This window comes from Hemitrygon akajei, chromosome 5 (assembly GCF_048418815.1).
Source record: "Hemitrygon akajei chromosome 5, sHemAka1.3, whole genome shotgun sequence".
NCBI classification, from domain to species: domain Eukaryota; kingdom Metazoa; phylum Chordata; class Chondrichthyes; order Myliobatiformes; family Dasyatidae; genus Hemitrygon; species Hemitrygon akajei.
Window position 1 is genome coordinate 197,186,671 of NC_133128.1, and position 18,214 is coordinate 197,204,884.

The 18,214-nt window shown below is 43.6% G+C and overlaps 1 protein-coding gene and 1 long non-coding RNA gene across 3 annotated transcripts in view; one reads left to right on the top strand and one right to left on the bottom strand.

Moving 5' to 3' along the window:
• The window catches only part of slc15a2 (solute carrier family 15 member 2), a 359,727-nt gene that overhangs the window by 95,145 nt on the left and 246,368 nt on the right, over positions 1–18,214 (bottom strand). For both annotated transcript variants that reach the window (XM_073047618.1, XM_073047617.1), the window contains 4 exons: positions 15,816–15,941; positions 12,307–12,471; positions 7,282–7,328; positions 7,080–7,190 (listed from right to left, as the gene is read on the bottom strand). In XM_073047618.1, the coding sequence (XP_072903719.1) occupies positions 7,080–7,190; positions 7,282–7,328; positions 12,307–12,471; positions 15,816–15,941 (449 nt within the window). The remainder of the gene's footprint in view (positions 1–7,079; positions 7,191–7,281; positions 7,329–12,306; positions 12,472–15,815; positions 15,942–18,214) is intronic.
• The window catches only part of LOC140728617 (uncharacterized), a 79,961-nt gene that overhangs the window by 3,019 nt on the left and 58,728 nt on the right, over positions 1–18,214 (top strand). The window contains exon 2 of the long non-coding RNA XR_012099123.1: positions 14,047–14,093. This is a non-coding gene — a long non-coding RNA (uncharacterized lncRNA). The remainder of the gene's footprint in view (positions 1–14,046; positions 14,094–18,214) is intronic.

The window sequence follows — 18,214 nt, forward strand, 5'->3', positions numbered from 1 at the left end:
GAGTGGTGAATCTGTAGAATTCATTGTCGCAGGCAGGTGTAAAGCCCAAGTCTTTAAATATATTTAAAACAGGGTTTGATAGATTCTTGATTGGTCAGGGAATGAAGGGATACAGGCAGAAGGTAGGAGACGGGTTGAGAGGAAAACTGGATCGGGCATGAAGAAACGGCAGAGCAGACTTGATAGGCCAAATGGCCTACTTCAGCTCTTGTATCTTACGGTCTTATGCTATTGATATGCTTGGACATTTTGAGGTAAAGGAGGAGGTAGTGTTGAGTCGCTTAAAGAACATTAAGACAGATGAGTCTCCAGAGCCTGATGGGATATTCCCAGGTTATTGAGAGAGGCAAGAGATGAGACTGCTAGGGGCTTGACCTCTCTCGTGACAGGTTAGCTTCCAGAGAACTGGCGATTAGCTAATGTTGCTTCATTATTCAAGAAAGGGGTCTGTTGAGTCTCATACCAGCGGCAGGGAAGTTACTGGAAGAATTATCAGGGATAGGATTTATGAGCATTTGGAAACCATGGCCTAATTAGGAAGAGCCAGCATAAGTCATGTCAAAGTAACTTGATGGAGTATTTTTGATAAAGTGACGAGGATGATTAATGAAGGTAAAGTTGTGGATGTTACCTATATGGATTTTAGTAAGATGTCATGTATTGAGTTCAAAAGTCAGGAAGTTATGTTGCAGCTTTATAAAACTCTAGTTCGGCATCTCTGGAGTATTGAATGTAGTTCTGGCTCTCCCTCCAATACAGAAAGGATGTCGAGGCTTTGGAGAGAGTGCAAAAAAGGTTTTTTTAGGGTTAGAGGGTATGTGCTATAATAAGAAGTTGGACAAACATGTTGTTTTCTCTGGGGAGGGGTGAGGAGCTGAGGGAAGACAGATGGTTCTTTTTTTCTCAGGGTTGAAATATCTAATACCAGAGGCATGCATTCAAAGTGAGAGGGATTAAGTTTAAAAAAAAATGTGAAGGGCAAGTTTTTTACCGATAGTGGTGGATCGAAGCAAGAGACTGAGAGTGAAGGACTAAAGACATCTTAGAGAGAAACCACTTTTTTTTTTACTGATTGGGGAAAAGAGGCTAGACTGCGCAGGTGTGTGATGTAGCGCGCCAAAGGTTTAAAAGGCAACCGCCGTATACAGCAGCCATTACTGCAGTGGACTGAGTCAGAGTGGGATGGCTTTGGCATGAACAGGCAGAGGTGAGGGTAGGTTCTGGTAAGTTTTGTTTTGTTTAGAGTAGACAGAATGCCAGGCAGGATGTTGGAATGCTCCTCTTGCAGGATGTGGGAAGTCAGGGAGACCTCCGGTGTCCCTGACAATGATACCTGCATGGTGCATCCAGCTGCAGCTCCTAACAAACCGTGTAAGGGAGCTGGATGACCTCCAGATCATTCGGGAGAATGAAAAGTTTACACATAATAGTTTTAGGGAGGTAGTTACGCCAAAGGAGCAGCGCACAGGTAATTGGGTTACTGTCAGCTGAGGGAAGGGGAAAGGGCAGGAAGAGCAGGGTACCCCTGTGGCCATTCCCCTCAACAACAAGTATACCGATTTGGATACTGTTGTGGGGGATGACTTACCTGGGACAAGCTGCGGCAGCCAGATCTCTGGCACTGAGTCTGGTTCTGCAGTGCAGAAGGGAGTGTGGAAGAAGAGGAGAGCGGTAGTGATAGTGGACTCGATAGTTAGAAGTACAGACAGGAGGTTCTGTGGTCATGATAGAGACTCCTGGATGGTTTGTTGCCTCCCGGGTGCCAGGATCAGGGATGTCTCTGATCGAGTGCACAGCATTCTGAAGTGGGAATAGCCAGATGTCATGGTACACATCAGTACCAATGACGTAGGAAGAAAGAGTGAGGAGGTCCTGAAGAGTGAGTATAGAGAGCTTGGTAGGAAGTTAAAAAGCAGGACCTTGAAGGTAGTAATCTCAGGATTGCTACCTATACCACGTGCCAGTGAGGGTAAGAATGGGATGCTCTGGCAGATGAACACATGGCTGAGGAACTGGTGTAGGGGGCAGTGTTTCAGATTTCAGGATCATTGGAACAACTTCTGGGGCAGGTGGGACCTGTACAAGAGAGATGGGTTACACCTGAACTACAGGGGGACCAATATCCTTGCAGGGAGGTTTGTTAGTGCTATGGGGGGGGGTTTAAACTAGGTTTACAGGGGGATGGGAACCAGAGTGCCAGAGCAGATAGTGGAGCGGGGGTGAAAATAAATGATATTAAAGGTTCATGCAAAGTCACAAATAGAAGGGTTGTGTGTGGTGGTAATAATATTCTGAGGTGTGTCTATTTCAATGCGAGGAGTATTGTGGGGGAAGGCTGACGAGCTGAGGGTGTGGATTGACACGTGGAATTATGACATTGTAGCCATTAGTGAAATGGCTACAGGAGGAGCAGGACTGGCAGCTTAATGTTCCAGGGTTCCGATGTTTCAGACGAGATAGAGGCAGAGGGATGAAGGGTAGTGAGGTGGCATTGCTAGTCAGGGAAAATGTTACAGCAGTGCTCAGGCAGGATAGATTTGAGGGCTTGTCTACCGAGGCCATATGGGTGGAGCTGAGAAACAGGAAAGGTATGACCACATTAATGGGGTTGTATTATAGACCACCCAATAGTCAGTGAGAATTGGAGAAGCAAATCTGCAGAGAGGTAGCAGACAACTGCAGAAAACATAAAGTTGTGATGGGGATTTTAATTTTCCACGTATTGATTGGTACTTCCATACTGTTAAAGGTCTAGACGGGTTAGAGTTTGTAAAATGTGTTCAGAAAAGTTTTCTAAATCAATATATAGAGTTACTGACTACAGAGGATGCAATATTAGATCTCCTATTAGGAAACGAGTTAGGACAGGTGACGGAAGTGTGTGTAGGGGAACACTTTGGTTCCAGTGATCTTAACACTATTCATTTCAACTTGATCATGGATAAAGGTCCTCGGGTTGAGGTTCTAAACTGGAAAAGGGCCAAATTTAAAGAAATGAGAAAGAATCTAAAAAACATGGATTGGGACAGGTTGTTCTCTGGCAAGGATGTGATTGGCAAGTGGGAGGCCTTCGAAGGAGAAATTTTGAGAGTGCAGAGTTTGTATGTTCCTGTCAGGATTAAAAGCAAAGTGAATAAGAATAAGGAACCTTGGTTCTCTAGGAATATTGGAACTCTGATAACGAAGAGAGAGATTTATGACAGGTATAGGAAACGGAGCAAATAAGGTACTTGAGTATAAAAAGTGCAAAAAATACTTAAGAAAGAGATCAGGAAGGCTAAAAGAAGACATGAGGTTGCTTTGGCAGTCAAGGTGAAGGATAATCCAAAGAGCTTCTACAGGTATATTAAGAGCAAAAGGATAGTGAGGGATAAAATTAGTCCTCTTGAAGATCAGAGTGGTCGGCTATGTATGGAACCAAAATAATGGGGGAGATCTTAAGTGGTTTTTTTGCATCTGTATTTACTAAGGAAACTGGCATGGAGCCAATGGAAATAAGGCAAACAAGTAGTGAGGTCATGGAACCTATACAGATTGAAGAGGAGGAGGTGCTTGCTATCTTGAGGCAAATCAGAGTAGATAAATCCCCAGGACCTGACAGGGTATTCCCTCGGACTGTGAAGGAGACTAGTGTTGAAATTGCAGGGGCCATGGCAGATATATTTAAAATGTCAGTATCTAAGGGTGAGATGCTGGAGGATTGGAAGATGGCTCATGTTGTTCTGTTGTTTAAAAAAGGCTCTAAAAGTAATCTGGGAAATTATAGGCTGGTAAATTTGACATCGGTAGTAGGTAAATTATTGGAAGGAGTACTGAGAGATGGGATCTACAAGTATTTAGATAGACAAGAACTTATTAGGGAGAGTCAACATGGCTTTGTGTGTGGTCGGTCATGTTTAACCAATCTATTAGAGTTTTTTGGGGAGGTTACAAGGAAAGCAAATGAAGGGAAGGCAGTGGATGTTGTCTACATGGACTTCAGTAAGACCCTTGACAAGGTCCTGCATGGGAGGAAGTTTGAGTCGCTAGGTATACATGGTGAGGTAGTAAACTGGATTAGACATTGGCTCAGTGGGAGAAGCCAGAGAGTGGTAGTGGAGGATTACTTCTGAGTGGAGGCCTGTGACTAGTGGTGTGCCACAGGGTTCAGTGCTGGTTCCATTGTTATTTGTCATCTATATCAATGATCTGGATGATAATGTGGTAAATTGGATCAGCAAATTTGCTGATGATACGAAGATTAGAGGTGTTGTGGACAGTGAAGAAGGTTTTGGAAGCTTGCAGAGATTTGGACCAGCTGGAAAAATGGGCTGAAAATGGCAGATGGAGTTTAATACAGACAAGTGTGAGGTATTGCACTTTGAAAGGAAAAACCAAGGTAGAACATACAAGGTAAAAATGGTAGGGCAATAGAACAGAGGGATCTGGGAATACGGATACATGATTCCCTAAAAGTGGTGTCACAGGTAGATAGGGTAGTAAAGAGAGCTTTTGGTGCATCGGCCTTTATAAATCAAAGTATTGAGTATAAGAGTCAGAATGTTATGGTGAGGTTGTATAAGGCATCAGTGAGGCCGAATTTGGAGAATTGTGTGCAGTTTTGGTCACCGAACTGCAGGAAGAATAAGGCTGAAAGAGTGCTGAGAAGGTTTACAAGGATGTTGCCGACTTGAGAAACTGAGTTACAGAGAAAGGCTGAATAGGTTAGGACTTTATTCCCTGGAGCGTAGAAGAATGCGGGGAAATTTGATAGAGGTGTATAAAATTATGATGGGTATAGATAGAGTGAATGCAAGCAGGCTTTTTCCACTGAGGCTAGGGGAGAAATAAACCAGAGGACATGGGTTAAGGGTGAAGTGGGGAAAAGTTTAAAGTGAACATGGGGGGGGGGGGGGGGGGGCTTCTTCACACAGAGTGGTGGGAGTGTGGAATGAGCTGCCAGATGAAGTGGTAAATGCGGACTCACTTTTAACATTTAAGAAAAACTTAGACAGGTACATGGATGAGAGGTGTATGGAGGGATATGGTCCAGGTGCAGGTCAGTGGGACTAGGCAGAAAAATGGTTCAGCACAGCCAAGAAGGGCCAAAAGGCCTGTTTCTGTGCCGTAATGTTCTATGGTTCATGTCTGGAATGTGCTGCCTGGGGTGATAGTAGAGACAAGATATGTACATTAGGGACTTCTAAGAGATGCTTAGGCACATGATTGTGAGGAAAATGAAAGGACATGGACATTGTGTGGATAGAGAGGATTAGTCTGATTGGCTCTTTGGTTATTAATTTAATTGGTTCAGCACAACATTGCAGGCCACAGAGCCTGTTCCTGTGCTGAACAGTTCTGAAGTCAAAAAGCATCTATGATGGGAAATAAAAAGCTCATGTTTCAGGCTGAGTGAAGGGTCTCAGTCTGAAATGTTGACTGCTTATGTCCCTCTGTGGATGCTGCTTGACCTGAGTTCCTTGGGTCTAGTTTAACTTGGCATTTTGGTCGGTAGAGACCTCATCACTGAAGGGCCATTTCCTGGGCTGTAAGAACATAGAACATAGAATAGTATAGCACATTACAGGCCCTTTGGCCCACAATGTTGTGCTGACCCTAAAACCCTGCCTCCCATATAACCCCCCCACCTTAAATTCCTCCATATACCTGTCTAGTGGTCTCTTAAACTTTACTAGTGTAAGTGACTTGATAAAAATGTATACGATGATAAGAATCATTGATTGAGCGCACAGCCAGCCACCTTTATACCAGGGTGAAAATGGATAATATGGATCATTTTAGAGTGATTAGAGGAAAATATAGGTGGGAGGGGGTGGTCAGAGGTAGTTTAGTGAGTGTGTGGAATGCATTTCTAGGGATGGTGGTAGAAGCAGATACATTAGGGATGTTTAAGAAACTCCTAGAAAGTCTCAAGAATGAAAGAAAAATCGGGGATTTGAGAGGAAAAGGTTAAATTGATCTTGGAATAGGTCAGTGTTGGGACTGCTTTTTATATGTCAATAATTTGGATGATGAAATTAATGGCTTTGTGGCTAGGTTTATGGATATTATGAAAGTAGGTGGGGCAGTACATAGTGCTGAGGAAGCAGGGTGTCTGCAGAAGGACTTGGACAGATTAGGAGAACAGGGAAAAAAGTGTCCAATGGATTATAGTGTCAGGAAGTGTATGATCATGCACTTTAGTAGAAGGAATAAAGGTGTAGACTATTTTCTAAATGGGGTAAGATGAAAAGGGACTTGAGAGCCCTCACGCAGGATTCCCTAAAGGTTAACTTGCAGGTTGAGACAATGGTAAGGAAGGCAAATGTAATATTAGCATTCATTTTGAGAGGAATGGAATATAATATCAAGGATGTAATGCTGAGGCTTTATAAGGCATTGATCAGACTGCACTTGGAGTATTGTGAGCAGTTTTGGACCCCTTATCAAAGAAAAGATGTGTTTGCATCGGAGAGGATTCAGAAGAGGTTTTTGAGAATGATCCTGGGGATGAAAGGATTAACGTATGAGGAGCATTTGATGACTCTGGGCCTGTACTCGCTGAAGTTTAGAAGAATGAGGGATGATGTCATTGAAAACTATTGTATATGGAAAGGTCTCAATAATGGATGGTTGTTTCCTGTAACAGGGAGTCTAGGACCAGAGAATGTTTCTTATGGTGGGAGAAGTCTAGAACCAGAATGAGATCTGCAGAGTTCTTCCAGCATTTTGAGTGTCCCTAAGGTTCAGTTTATTGTTGGTACTGACATTGTGGGTAAGGAGCCTGTACTATGCTGGTACAGGACCTTCCACCTGAGGTTCTTTTCCACAGATGCTGCCTGACATATGAGTATTTATGGTATTTTCTAATTTAATTTCAGACTCAGAACCTGCAGAATTCTATCTCTATATACCGTTGCTGATCTGAGGGCTTAGAACAGGTACTCTACCTCTGTATACTAGTGCTGATCTGAGGATTTAAAGCTGGTGCACTGAACAGGAGGGCAAACCTCTGGGTGCAACAGTTATCTCCCTATTCCCCAAAATAGTAACTTCACTAGCTCGTATTGTGTCAAACAAGCTCAGGGAGCTCCACTTACTGTCCTCGTGTCACCACTTTGTAAGCAGAGCTGCTGTAGTTAGCATCCACGGTCCCAAATTCCTCATTGCCTAGTGTGAAGTTTAATTCTGTTTTGTAGGCATTTACAATTCTGTGGACAGAAGGCAGGTCTTGAGTAGAAAGTAAAATCAAGGATTTCAGGTAAGAGAATGACTGAGGGAATCTCCAGGATGATGTCCTACCTCAGGGTGGCTTTTCCCTTCTTTGGTTTGGACTTCTCATCTTCCAGCTGGATGGAAAGATAAGAGAATTACTGTGAGATTGCAGAGGTGACAGGCATTGTATTCAGATTTCCCATTTCAAGGTCCGAACACCACCTCATCCTTTTCCTCTCAAAAACACAATGTTTCTCTTCCTTGTATTAATAATCTGGAAGAGGGGACTGAGTGTAGTGTTTCTAAGTTTGCTGATTATAAATTGAGTGGAAAAGCAAATTGTACAGAAGATATTGAGAGTCTGCAAAGAGATATAGATAGGCTAAGTGAGTGGGTAAAGGTCTGGCAGATGGAGTACAATGTTGGTAGATGTGAAGTCATCCACTTTGGAAGGAAAGATGAAAGAGTAGATTATTTTTTACATGGTAAATAAACTGTGGTATGCTGCTGTGCAGAGGAACTTGAGAGTGCTTATGCATGAATCACAAAAGGTTGGTTTGCAGGTGCAGCAGGCTATCAAGAAGGCAAATGGAATGTTGACCTTCATTGCTAGAGGAATTGAATTTAAGAGCAGGGAGGTTATGCTGCAACTGTACAGGATACTGGTGAGGCCGTACCTGGAGAACTGTGTGCAGTTCTGGTCTCCATACTTGAGGAAAGATGGGCACTGGCTTTGGAGGTGGTACAGAAGAGGTTTACCAGGTTGACTCCAGAGATGAGGTGGTTAGACTATGAGGAGAGATTGAGTCACCTGGGACTGTACTCACTGGAATTTAGAAGAATGAGAAGAGATCTTATCGAAACATATAAAATTATGAAAGGGATAGATAAAATAGAGGCAGGAAAGTTGCTTCCAATGGTAGGTGAGACTAGAACTAGGGGACATAGGCTCAAGATTCGGGGGAGTAGATTTAGGACGGAGATGAGGAGTACACTCTCTCTTGCACACATACAACAATCCCTCAATCTCACATTCACGCACTAACACACCCTCCCACTCTCACACACACATTCATGTTCTCTCTACAGCAATATTCTCCCTCTCCCTCTCCCTCTCCCTCTCCTCTCCCTCTCCCTCTCCCTCTCCCTCTCCCTCTCCCTCTCCCTCTCCCTCTCCCTCTCCCTCTCCCTCTCCCTCTCCCTCTCCCTCTCCCTCTCCCTCTCCCTCTCCCTCTCCCTCTCCCTCTCCCTCTCCCTCTCCCTCTCCCTCTCCCTCTCCCTCTCCCTCTCCCTCTCCCTCTCCCTCTCCCTCTCCCTCTCCCTCTCCCTCTCCCTCTCCCTCTCCCTCTCCCTCTCCCTCTCCCTCTCCCTCTCCCTCTCCCTCTCCCTCTCCCTCTCCCTCTCCCTCTCCCTCTCCCCCTTACTGTTACCTTCATCAATGAAATGATGAGCCCCCAATACTGATCCCTGTGTCACATCACCCACCAATCAGAACAAGAGCCATTCATCCATCTGCAGTGTGCTGGAGGAGTAAACGCTTCCAAGTGTTGGTGTGGAGAATTGCAGTCCTTCAGTGGCAAGTTGCATCACACTACCCTCCAGTGGAGAAATAGTGAATTGCAGCTTCCTGGTCCAGTGGAGATACTGTATCTTCTTAAGGAGACCCTGAGAACAGCCTTGAACTTTTCCTCTGCTAGAATGATATAGACTAGCTTAACAACATTCACCATGGGACTTATCAATTTTGAATGAGGTTGGAGGCAACGTTGAATGTACAACAACTCTGGTAGGGTTTCTAAGACATTACTTCCTACAAAGTGAAACCCAAGAGGATGAATGGCAGCGATGCTTCACTACCAAATGAACTCAACACCTTCTATGCCTGTTTGAAAGGGAGAACACAACCACAGCTGTGAAGATCCCGGCTGCACCTGATGACCCTGTGATCTCTGTCTCAGAGGCCGATGTTACGCTGTCTTTAAAGAGAGTGAACCCTCGCAAGGCGGAAGGTCACGATGGCGTACCTAGTAAGGCTCTGAAAACCAGTGCCAATCAACTAGCGGGAGTATTCAAGGACCTTTTCAACCTCTCACTGCTATGGGCAGAAGTTCCCAGTTGCTTCAAAAAGGCAACAATTATACCAGTGCCTAAGAAGAATAATGTGAGTTGCCTTAATGAATATCTCTCGGTAACACTGACATCTACAGTGATGAAATGCTTTGAGAGGTTGGTCATGACTAGACTGAACTCCTGCTTCGGCAAGGACCTGGACCCTTTGCAATTTGCCTATTGCCCCAATAGGTCAATGGTAAGACACACTCTCAATGGCCCTTCACAGGGATCGAGACCACCTGGACAACACAAGCACTTGTGTCAGGATGCTGTTCATCAACTAACTCAGCATTTAATACCATCATCCCCACAATCCTGAATGAGAAGTTACAGAACCTGGGCCTCTGTACCTCCCTCTGCAACTGGATCCTCGACTTCCTAACTGGAAGACCACAATCTGTGCAGATTGGTGATAACATCTCCTCCTTGCTGACGATCAACACTGGTGCATCTCAGGGGTGTGTGCTTAGCCCACTGCTCTACTCCCTCTACACACGTGACTGTGTGGCTAGGCATAGCTCAAATACCATCTATAAATTTGCTGACGATGCAACCATTGTTGGCAGAATCTCAGGTGGTGACGAGAAGGCATACAGGAGTGCGATATGCCAACTACTGGAGTGGTGCCACAGCAACAATCTGTCACTCAATGTCAGTAAGACGAAAGAGCTGACTGTGGACTTCAGGAAGGGTAAGACGAAGTGACACACACCAATCCTCACTGAGGGATCAGAGGTGGAGAGAGTAAGCAGTTTCAAGATCTCGGAGGACATAACTGGTCCCAACATATCAAGGTTCAAAAAACTAGGTAATGATAGAGATCTAGAAAATTATAAGACTAGCAGGAAGGAGCTAAAGAATGAAATTAGGGAGAGCCAGAAGGGGCCATGAGAAGGCCTTGGTGAGCAGGATTAAGGAAAACCCCAAGGCATTCTACATGTGAAGAGCAAGAGGATAAGATGTGAGAGAATAGGACCAATCAATTGTGACAGTGGAAAAGTGTGTATGGAACCGGAGGAGGTAGTGGAGGTACTTAATCAATACTTTGCTTCAGTATTCACAACGGAAAGGACCTTGGAGATTGTAAGGATGACTTATAGTGGACTGAAAAGCTTGAACATATGGACGTTAAGAAAAAGGATGTGTTGGGAGGTGAGGGCAATGATCTTTGCATCACCAATGGGGATGGCAGAGTTCTGGAGGATTGGAGGGTTGCAGATGTTGTTCCCTTGTTCAAGAAAGGGGATAGAGATAGCCCAGGAAATTACAGACCAGTGAGTCTTACTTCAGTGGTTGGTAAGTTGTTGGAGAAGATCCTGAGAGGCAGTATTTATGAACATTTGGAGAGGCATAATATTATTAGGAGTAGTCAGCAGGGTTTTGTCAAAGGCAGGTCGTGCCTTACAAGCCTGATTGAATTTTTTGAGGATGTGACTATTGATGAAGGTAGAGCAGTAGATGTAACGTATATGGATGTCAGCAAGGCATTTGATAAGGTACCCCATGCATGGCTTATTGAGAAGGAGGCATGGGATCCAAGGGGACATTGCTCTGTGGATCCGGAACCGGCTTGCCCACAGAAGGCAAAGTGTGGTAGTAAATGGGTCATATTCTGCATGGAGGTTGGTGACAGGTGGTGTGCCTCAGGTATCTGTTCTCCATGATTTTTATAAATGACCTGGTTGAGGAAGTGGAGGGATGTATTAGTAAATTTGCTGATGACACAAAGGATGGGGGTGTTGTGGATAGTGTGGAGGGCTGTCAGAGGTTACAGTGGGACATCAATAGGATGCAAAACAATGTAGTTCAACCCAGATAACTGCGAGGCGGTTCATTTTGGAAGGTTAAATATGATGGCAGAATATTGTATTAATGGTAAAACACTTAGCAGTGTGGAGGTTCAGCGGGATCTTGGGGTCCGAGTCCATAGGACACTCAAAGCTGTTGCACAGGTTGACAATGTGGTTAAGAAGGCATATGGTATATTGGCCTTCATCAACCGTGGGATTGATTTCAAGAGCTGAGAGGTAATGTTACAGCTATATAGGACTCTGGTCAAACCCCATTTGGAGTATTGTGCTCAGTTCTGGTCACCTCACTACAGGAACGATATGGAAACTACAGGAAGAGTGTAGAGGAGATTTACAAAGATGTTGCCTGGATTGGGGAGCATGCCTTATGAGAATAGGTTGAGTGAACTTGGCCTTTTTTCCTTGGAGCAGTGGAGGATGGGAGGTGACCTGACAGAGGTGTATAAGATGATGAAAGGCATTGATTGTGTGGATAGTCAGAGGCTTTTTCCCATGGCTGAAATGGATAACCACGAGAGGGTACAGTTTTAGGGTGCTTGTAAGTAGGTACAGAGGAAATGTCAGGGGCAAGTTTTTTTTTAAGCAGAGAGTGGTGAGTGCATGGAATGGGCTGCTGGCGATGGTGGTGGAGGCGGATATGATAGGATCTTTTAAGAGACTCCTGGATAGGCACATGGAGCTTAGAAAAATAGAGGGCTATGGGTAATCCGAGGTACTTTCAAAAGTAAGTACATGTTTGGCACAGCATTGTGGGTCAAAGGGACTGTATTGTGCTGTAGGTTTCCTATGCTTCTATGAGCGGTGTCTCAGAAAGGCAGCGTCCTTATCAAAAAGGAATGCCCTTTTCTCACTGTTACCATCAGGTAGGAGGTACAGAAGCCTGAAGTCACACATTAAGGAACAGCTTCTTTCCCTCTGCCATCCAATTCCTAAATGGACTTTGAAACTCTGAGCACTACCTCACTTTTTATTGTATATAATTTCTGTTTTTTGCGTGATTTTCAATCTATTCAATATATCTATACTGTAATTTATTTATTATATTTTTTCTTCTATATTATGTATTACATTGAACTGCTGATGCTAAGTTAACACATTTCATAACACATGCCAGTGATAATAAACCTGATTCTGATTCTGATCTGACCTTGCTAAAGCGTGCAAGTTCTGGTTACTGGTTATTACTTACCAATCTGCAATCCAGGTTTGTACCCTCTTTATAGAGCAGAATGCTGTATGCTGAGGTCTCATTGAGAGTTTGGATGCAAACTGTGCTGCTGCCTTCATAGTTCAAATCAAAGCTGAACGAGTGATTTTTAGAATTAAGCTGTAGCTTGATATAATCATCTGGATCCTGGTATAAAAGAAGCATTTTAGATTTTTTAATCATGACAATATAATAAAACTTATTTCTGCATAGGGTAAAGAGTAGCTTTATTTGATACACATTTCCCAAAACATACAGTGAAATGCATAATTTACATCTAATAAATCAGTGAGGATTGTGCTGGGTAGTCCATAAATGTCAGTAGGCTTCCGGTGCCAGCAAAGCATGCCCATAACTTACTATGTTCTATGGGAAGCAGGGTTTGAGGGTCGGCACAACATTGTGGGCCGAAGGGCCTGTAATGTGCTGTATTATTCTATGTTCTATGTAATCCTAATCGCATGTCTTTGGAATGTGGGAAGAAACCAGAGCCCATGGGGTTACGGGGAGAACATACAAACTCCTTACAGACAGTGGTGGGAATTGAGCCCTGGTCTTACAGCTGGTGGTGTAAACTTTCATGTTGTGAAATGTCCCAAGGCAAATAGCAACCAGCCTTGTCAATCTTTGTGACATTCATTCTATGGTCATCTTCCTTGATGAGGAAACCAAAACTGTGCATAATACTCCAAGTATGGTCTCACCAAGACCCTATAACATCACAATAAGATTTTCCTTCCTAAATATAAGCAGATGTTAGCATGAGTAAATAAAAGCCTGAATGCCTTCACTCCGTTTACCAATTGATGAAAGGTGACAAGCTGATGGATGAAAGGAGAGTAGGAATAGTGACAGAGGCTCAGAGGTGATGGGTTGATCCTGCTGAAGATGGTGATAGGCAGATGGAGGAAGGGAGAGTGGGAATTGTGTCAGAGGCTCGGAAGTGATGGGTGGAGGCAACAAAGGGCTATAAATGATGGAATCTGATACGACAGAAAGATGCAACATGGAACCAAATAAGGGAGGAGGGGAGGACCGATGGGAACAGTAGGAGAAGGGTACATGGTGGGTGGGTGAAGGGAAGATGGATGAGCTTTCCTCTCATTGGGCAGAGGATACAAATGCCTGAAAGCATGTACTACCAGGTCAAGGCAGCTTCTATCCCACTGTTATCAGATAGTTAAATGGGCTCCTTGTACAATAAGATGGACTCTAGGCCTCACAATCTACCTCGTTATGATCTTGCACTTTATCATTTGTCTGCACTGCATGTTTTTGGGAGCTTTTACACTTTATTCTGCATTGTTATTGTTTTACCTTGATCTACTTCAACACTACCTCAATGATCTGATCTCTAACAGTATGTAAGATAAGCTTTTCACTTTATCTTGGTCCATGTGACAATAATAAATCAATAGCAATACCCATTTCCCTCCACTAATGCTGGATGACCCACTGGTTTCTCCAGCCGATTGTTTCATGCTCAAAACTCCAAGAACTGCGAAAGTGCTTTGGAGCCATTGGATTGTGGTCACCTTCCTAATGTGAAATACTTACCCCAGGATCCCACAACCAGTCATCTTCATTTCAGTGATATTGACCCAACGATGATTGGTCATGAATTGTGTTCTTAATAATGTAATCAGTCTTTTACCCCGGGTTGTTTAATGTGAAAAGGTGAAGATTTAATAGGAGCCTGATAGGCATCTTTCTCACCCACAGGAAGATTTGCACAATGGACAAGCTGCTGAGGGAAATGGGAGAAGCAGGTAAAATAATGACATCTAAAAAACTCTTGGATGGGTACGTGGATATGGGTGAAATGTGGGCAAAAAGGATTAACTTAGATGGGCATCTTGACTGGCATGGATGTGTTGGGCCGCAGCTATCCAATTAACTCTATGCTATATGACTAATTAGCACAGGCATAAATGGGCTCTTTGGTCGGCATAAAGGAGTTGGGTTGAGGGGCCTGGTTCCAATGGCCCATGACTCTTATCTTTCAAACAAAGGCTTTGGATATTTCACTCCCTTTGAGGGGTCTTGGTAGAGCATGTTTTTAATAATCAAAATAAACTGTATTCACAGTAAAGCAATATTTACAAGAAAAAATCTTTCCATGCCTTTTCATTGAAAGTCAATACTTCCTAGACTGTCCTATTACATTGCTACTCACCAATTGCATTGTTGCCACGCATGTGGCCCTCTGAGATAATATGATAGTATACTAAAACAATAATTGAGGAGCATCCTCCTCCCCATGCTTGGGATGAACCGCATCTCTCTCCAGACCCTCTTTGAAAATCCATAGTCTACAAAGATGTGAGCACTGTCTCTTTGCAACTGCAATCATCTGGCAGGCAACATGCTGTGGGAGTAATACTCCAGGCATGCAGTGATTACCTCACTGGGAGGACCCCTCTCACCATCAGTCAAGCAAAGTATTCTTGTGATGAGGTATTCTGCCAAGTGGTCTTGATTGATTGGTATAGTGTGCAATTTGAAACATTGCACCTAGCAGAGTCTTGTTGCTGAGTGTATCTGCCTGGATTTTATGTGAGTGGACTCGATGCCACAACATTTCACACTGTGTGACCGGTGAGTTCCCAGTGCAAGTCAAGGTGTGACTAGGAAGGAAATGGAAACTCAACGGAGACAAGATTTCAGCCACCCTGCTCAGATTTAAGATTAAAATCCAAGTCAAGTACCACCTGAGCTGAGCAAGTAGGTCCGATCACATGTTCCATACCCATCCTGAACTGACCTGCTGATAAATAGAGTACCAAACAGTACAGGCCCTTTGGTCCATGATGTGGTCCTGACCTTTTAATGTATTCCAAGATCAATCAAGCCCTTCCCTCCCACATAACCATTCATTTTCTATCACCCTTGTGCCTATACAATCGCCTTTATATTTATGTCTGCTGTATTTTTAATTCTGTTCTTTGTTTTTGAAGCTATATCAGATCCAAAATTACAATAATTTCTTTCTCCTTTACACCTGTGTACTGAAGAATGATAATAAGCAAACTTGAATCGTCTAAGAGCCTCTAAAAGTCCCTAGTGTATCTACCTCTACCACCATTCCTAGCAGCACATTCCATGCACCCATGACTCTTGGTACAAAAAAACCTAACTCTGATATCTCCCCTTTCTTTCTCCATTCACCTTCAAATGATGCCCTCTGGTTTTAGCCATTGCTGCTCTGGGAGAAAAGGTGCTGACTGTCCATTCTACAAATCCTCATCTTATATACCTTTCTTAAGTCATCATTCATCCTCCTTCGCTCTAAAGAGAAAAGCACTAGTTCACTCAACCTATTTTCAGAAGACATTGCTCTTTGCAGCATCCTGGTAAATCTCCTTCACACTTACAAAAAGTTCAACATTCTTCCTTTAATGAGACCAGCTGAACGTGCAGTCAGGTCCTATCGCATACAGTTTTGAAGCTCTCAACTGTCTCTGGGGTCCATTAGGGTGCGACAACATTACCTGAGAAGGTGCCACCGTGGTTCGGAAACCATTTTGTTCCTGGAGAATGATGCTAACATTTTTATCGGCCAGGTTTAGGAACTGAACATAGCTTTCTTTAACATGAGGCTCAGGGACCAGAGTGTTCTGGGGGAAAAAAAGGATACCAATGCAATTAAAGACATTAGTGAATGCAGAAATAAAAACAAACATCTTGTTCTCTGTATGGAGTCCATGAAGTTGATGCCATTTTAAATTACTTCTATAGAGTGAGTGTGAGTGTGTGTGCCTTGGATAAATACAGATGCAAAAACTGCATTTAAGATCTCTCCCATCTCTTTTGACTCCACATATGATTACCATTCTAATTTTCCAGGACCAATTTTGTCCCTTGCAATCCTTTTGCTCTTAACATATCTATAGAATAGTCAGGGGTATGGAAGGCTATGGTCCCAGTGCAGGATGATGGGAGTAGGCAGTTTAAATGGTTTGGTATGTACTAGATAGGCTGAAGGGCCTGTTTCTGTGCTGTACTTCTCTATGATGTGGGAAACAGCCAGCAGGTTGGGCTGTCTTCTCATTACTACCATCAGGGAGGAGGTACAGAATCTGCCCTCTTCTCATATTTTAAAAAACATGCAAGTTATAAGAAAAAAAATAAGTAATGCATAAAGAGAACAAAATAGTGAGGTAGTGTTCATGGAATCAATGTCCATTCATAAATCTGAGGGCAGAAAGGAAACATAGAAACATAGAAAATAGGTGCAGGAGTAGGCCATTCAGCCCTTCGAGCCTGAACTGCCATTCAGTATGATCATGGCTGATCATCCAACTCAGAACCCTGTTCCTACTTTCTCTCCATACCCCCTGATCCCTTTAGCCACAAGGGCCATATCCAACTTCCTCTTAAATATAGCCAATGAACCGGCCTCAACTGTTTCCTGTGGCGCAGAATTCCACAGATTCATCACTCTCTGAAGAAGTTTTTCCTCATCTCGGTCCTAAAAGGCTTCCCTTTTATCCTTAAACTGTGACCCCTCGTTCTGGACTTCCTAACATCGGAAACAATCTTGCTGCATCTAGCCTGTCCAATCCCTTTAGAATTTTAGACGTTTCAATAACATCCCCCCTCAATCTTCTAAATTCCAGTGAGTATAAGCCTAGTCGATCCAGTCTTTCTTCATATGAAAGTCCTGCCATCCCAGGAATCAATCTGGTGAACCTTCCCTGTACTCCCTCTATGGCAAGAATGTCTTTCCTCAGAATAAGGGACCAAAACTGCACACAATATTCTAGGTGCGGTCTCACCAAGGCCTTGTACAACTGCAGTAGAACCTCCCTGCTCCTGTATTCAAATCCTTTTGCTATGAATGCCAACATACCATTTTCCTTTTTCACCACCTGCTGTACCTGCATGCCCACCTTCAATGACTGGTGTACAATGACACCCAGGTCTCATTGCACCTCCCCTTTTCCTAATCGGCCACCATTCAGATAATAATCTATTTTCCTGTTCTTGCAACCAAAGTGGATAACCTCACATTTATCCACATTAAATTGCATCTGCCATGAATTTGCCCACTCACCTAACCTATCCAAGTCACCCTGCATCCTCTTAGCATCCTCCTCACAGTTAACACTGCCGCCCAGCTTCGTGTCATCCACAAACTTGGAGATGCTGCATTTAATTCCCTCGTCTAAATCATTAATATATATTATAAACAACTGGGGTCCCAGCACTGAGCCTTGCGATACCCCACTAGTCACTGCCCACCATTCTGAAAAGGTCCCGTTTTCTCCCACTCTTTGCTTCCTGTCCGCCAACCAATTCTCTATCCACATCAATACCATACCCCCAATACGGTGTGCTTTAAGTTTGCACACTAATCTCCTGTGTGGGACCTTGTCAAAAGCCTTTTGAAAATCTAAATATACCACATCCACTGGCTCTCCCCTATCCACTCTACTAGTTACATCTTCAAAAAATTCTATAAGATTCGTCAGACATGATTTTCCTTTCACAAATCCATGCTGACTTTGTCCGATGATTTCACCTCTTTCCAAATGTGCTGTTATCACATCTTTGATAACCGACTCTAGCATTTTCCCCACCACTGATGTCAGACTAACCGGTCTATAATTCCCCAGTTTTTCTCTCCCTTTTTTTTAAAAAACCTGGGGTTACATTAGCCACCCTCCAATCCTCAGGAACTAATTCATAATCTAAGGAGTTTTGAAAAATTATCACTAATGCATCCACTATTTCTTGGGCTACTTCCTTAAGCACTCTGGGATGCAGACCATCTGGCCCTGGGGATTTACCTGCCTTTAATCCCTTCAATTTACCTAACACCACTTCCCTACTAACATGTATTTCCCTCAGTTCCTCCATTCACTAGACCCTCGGTCCCCTACTATTT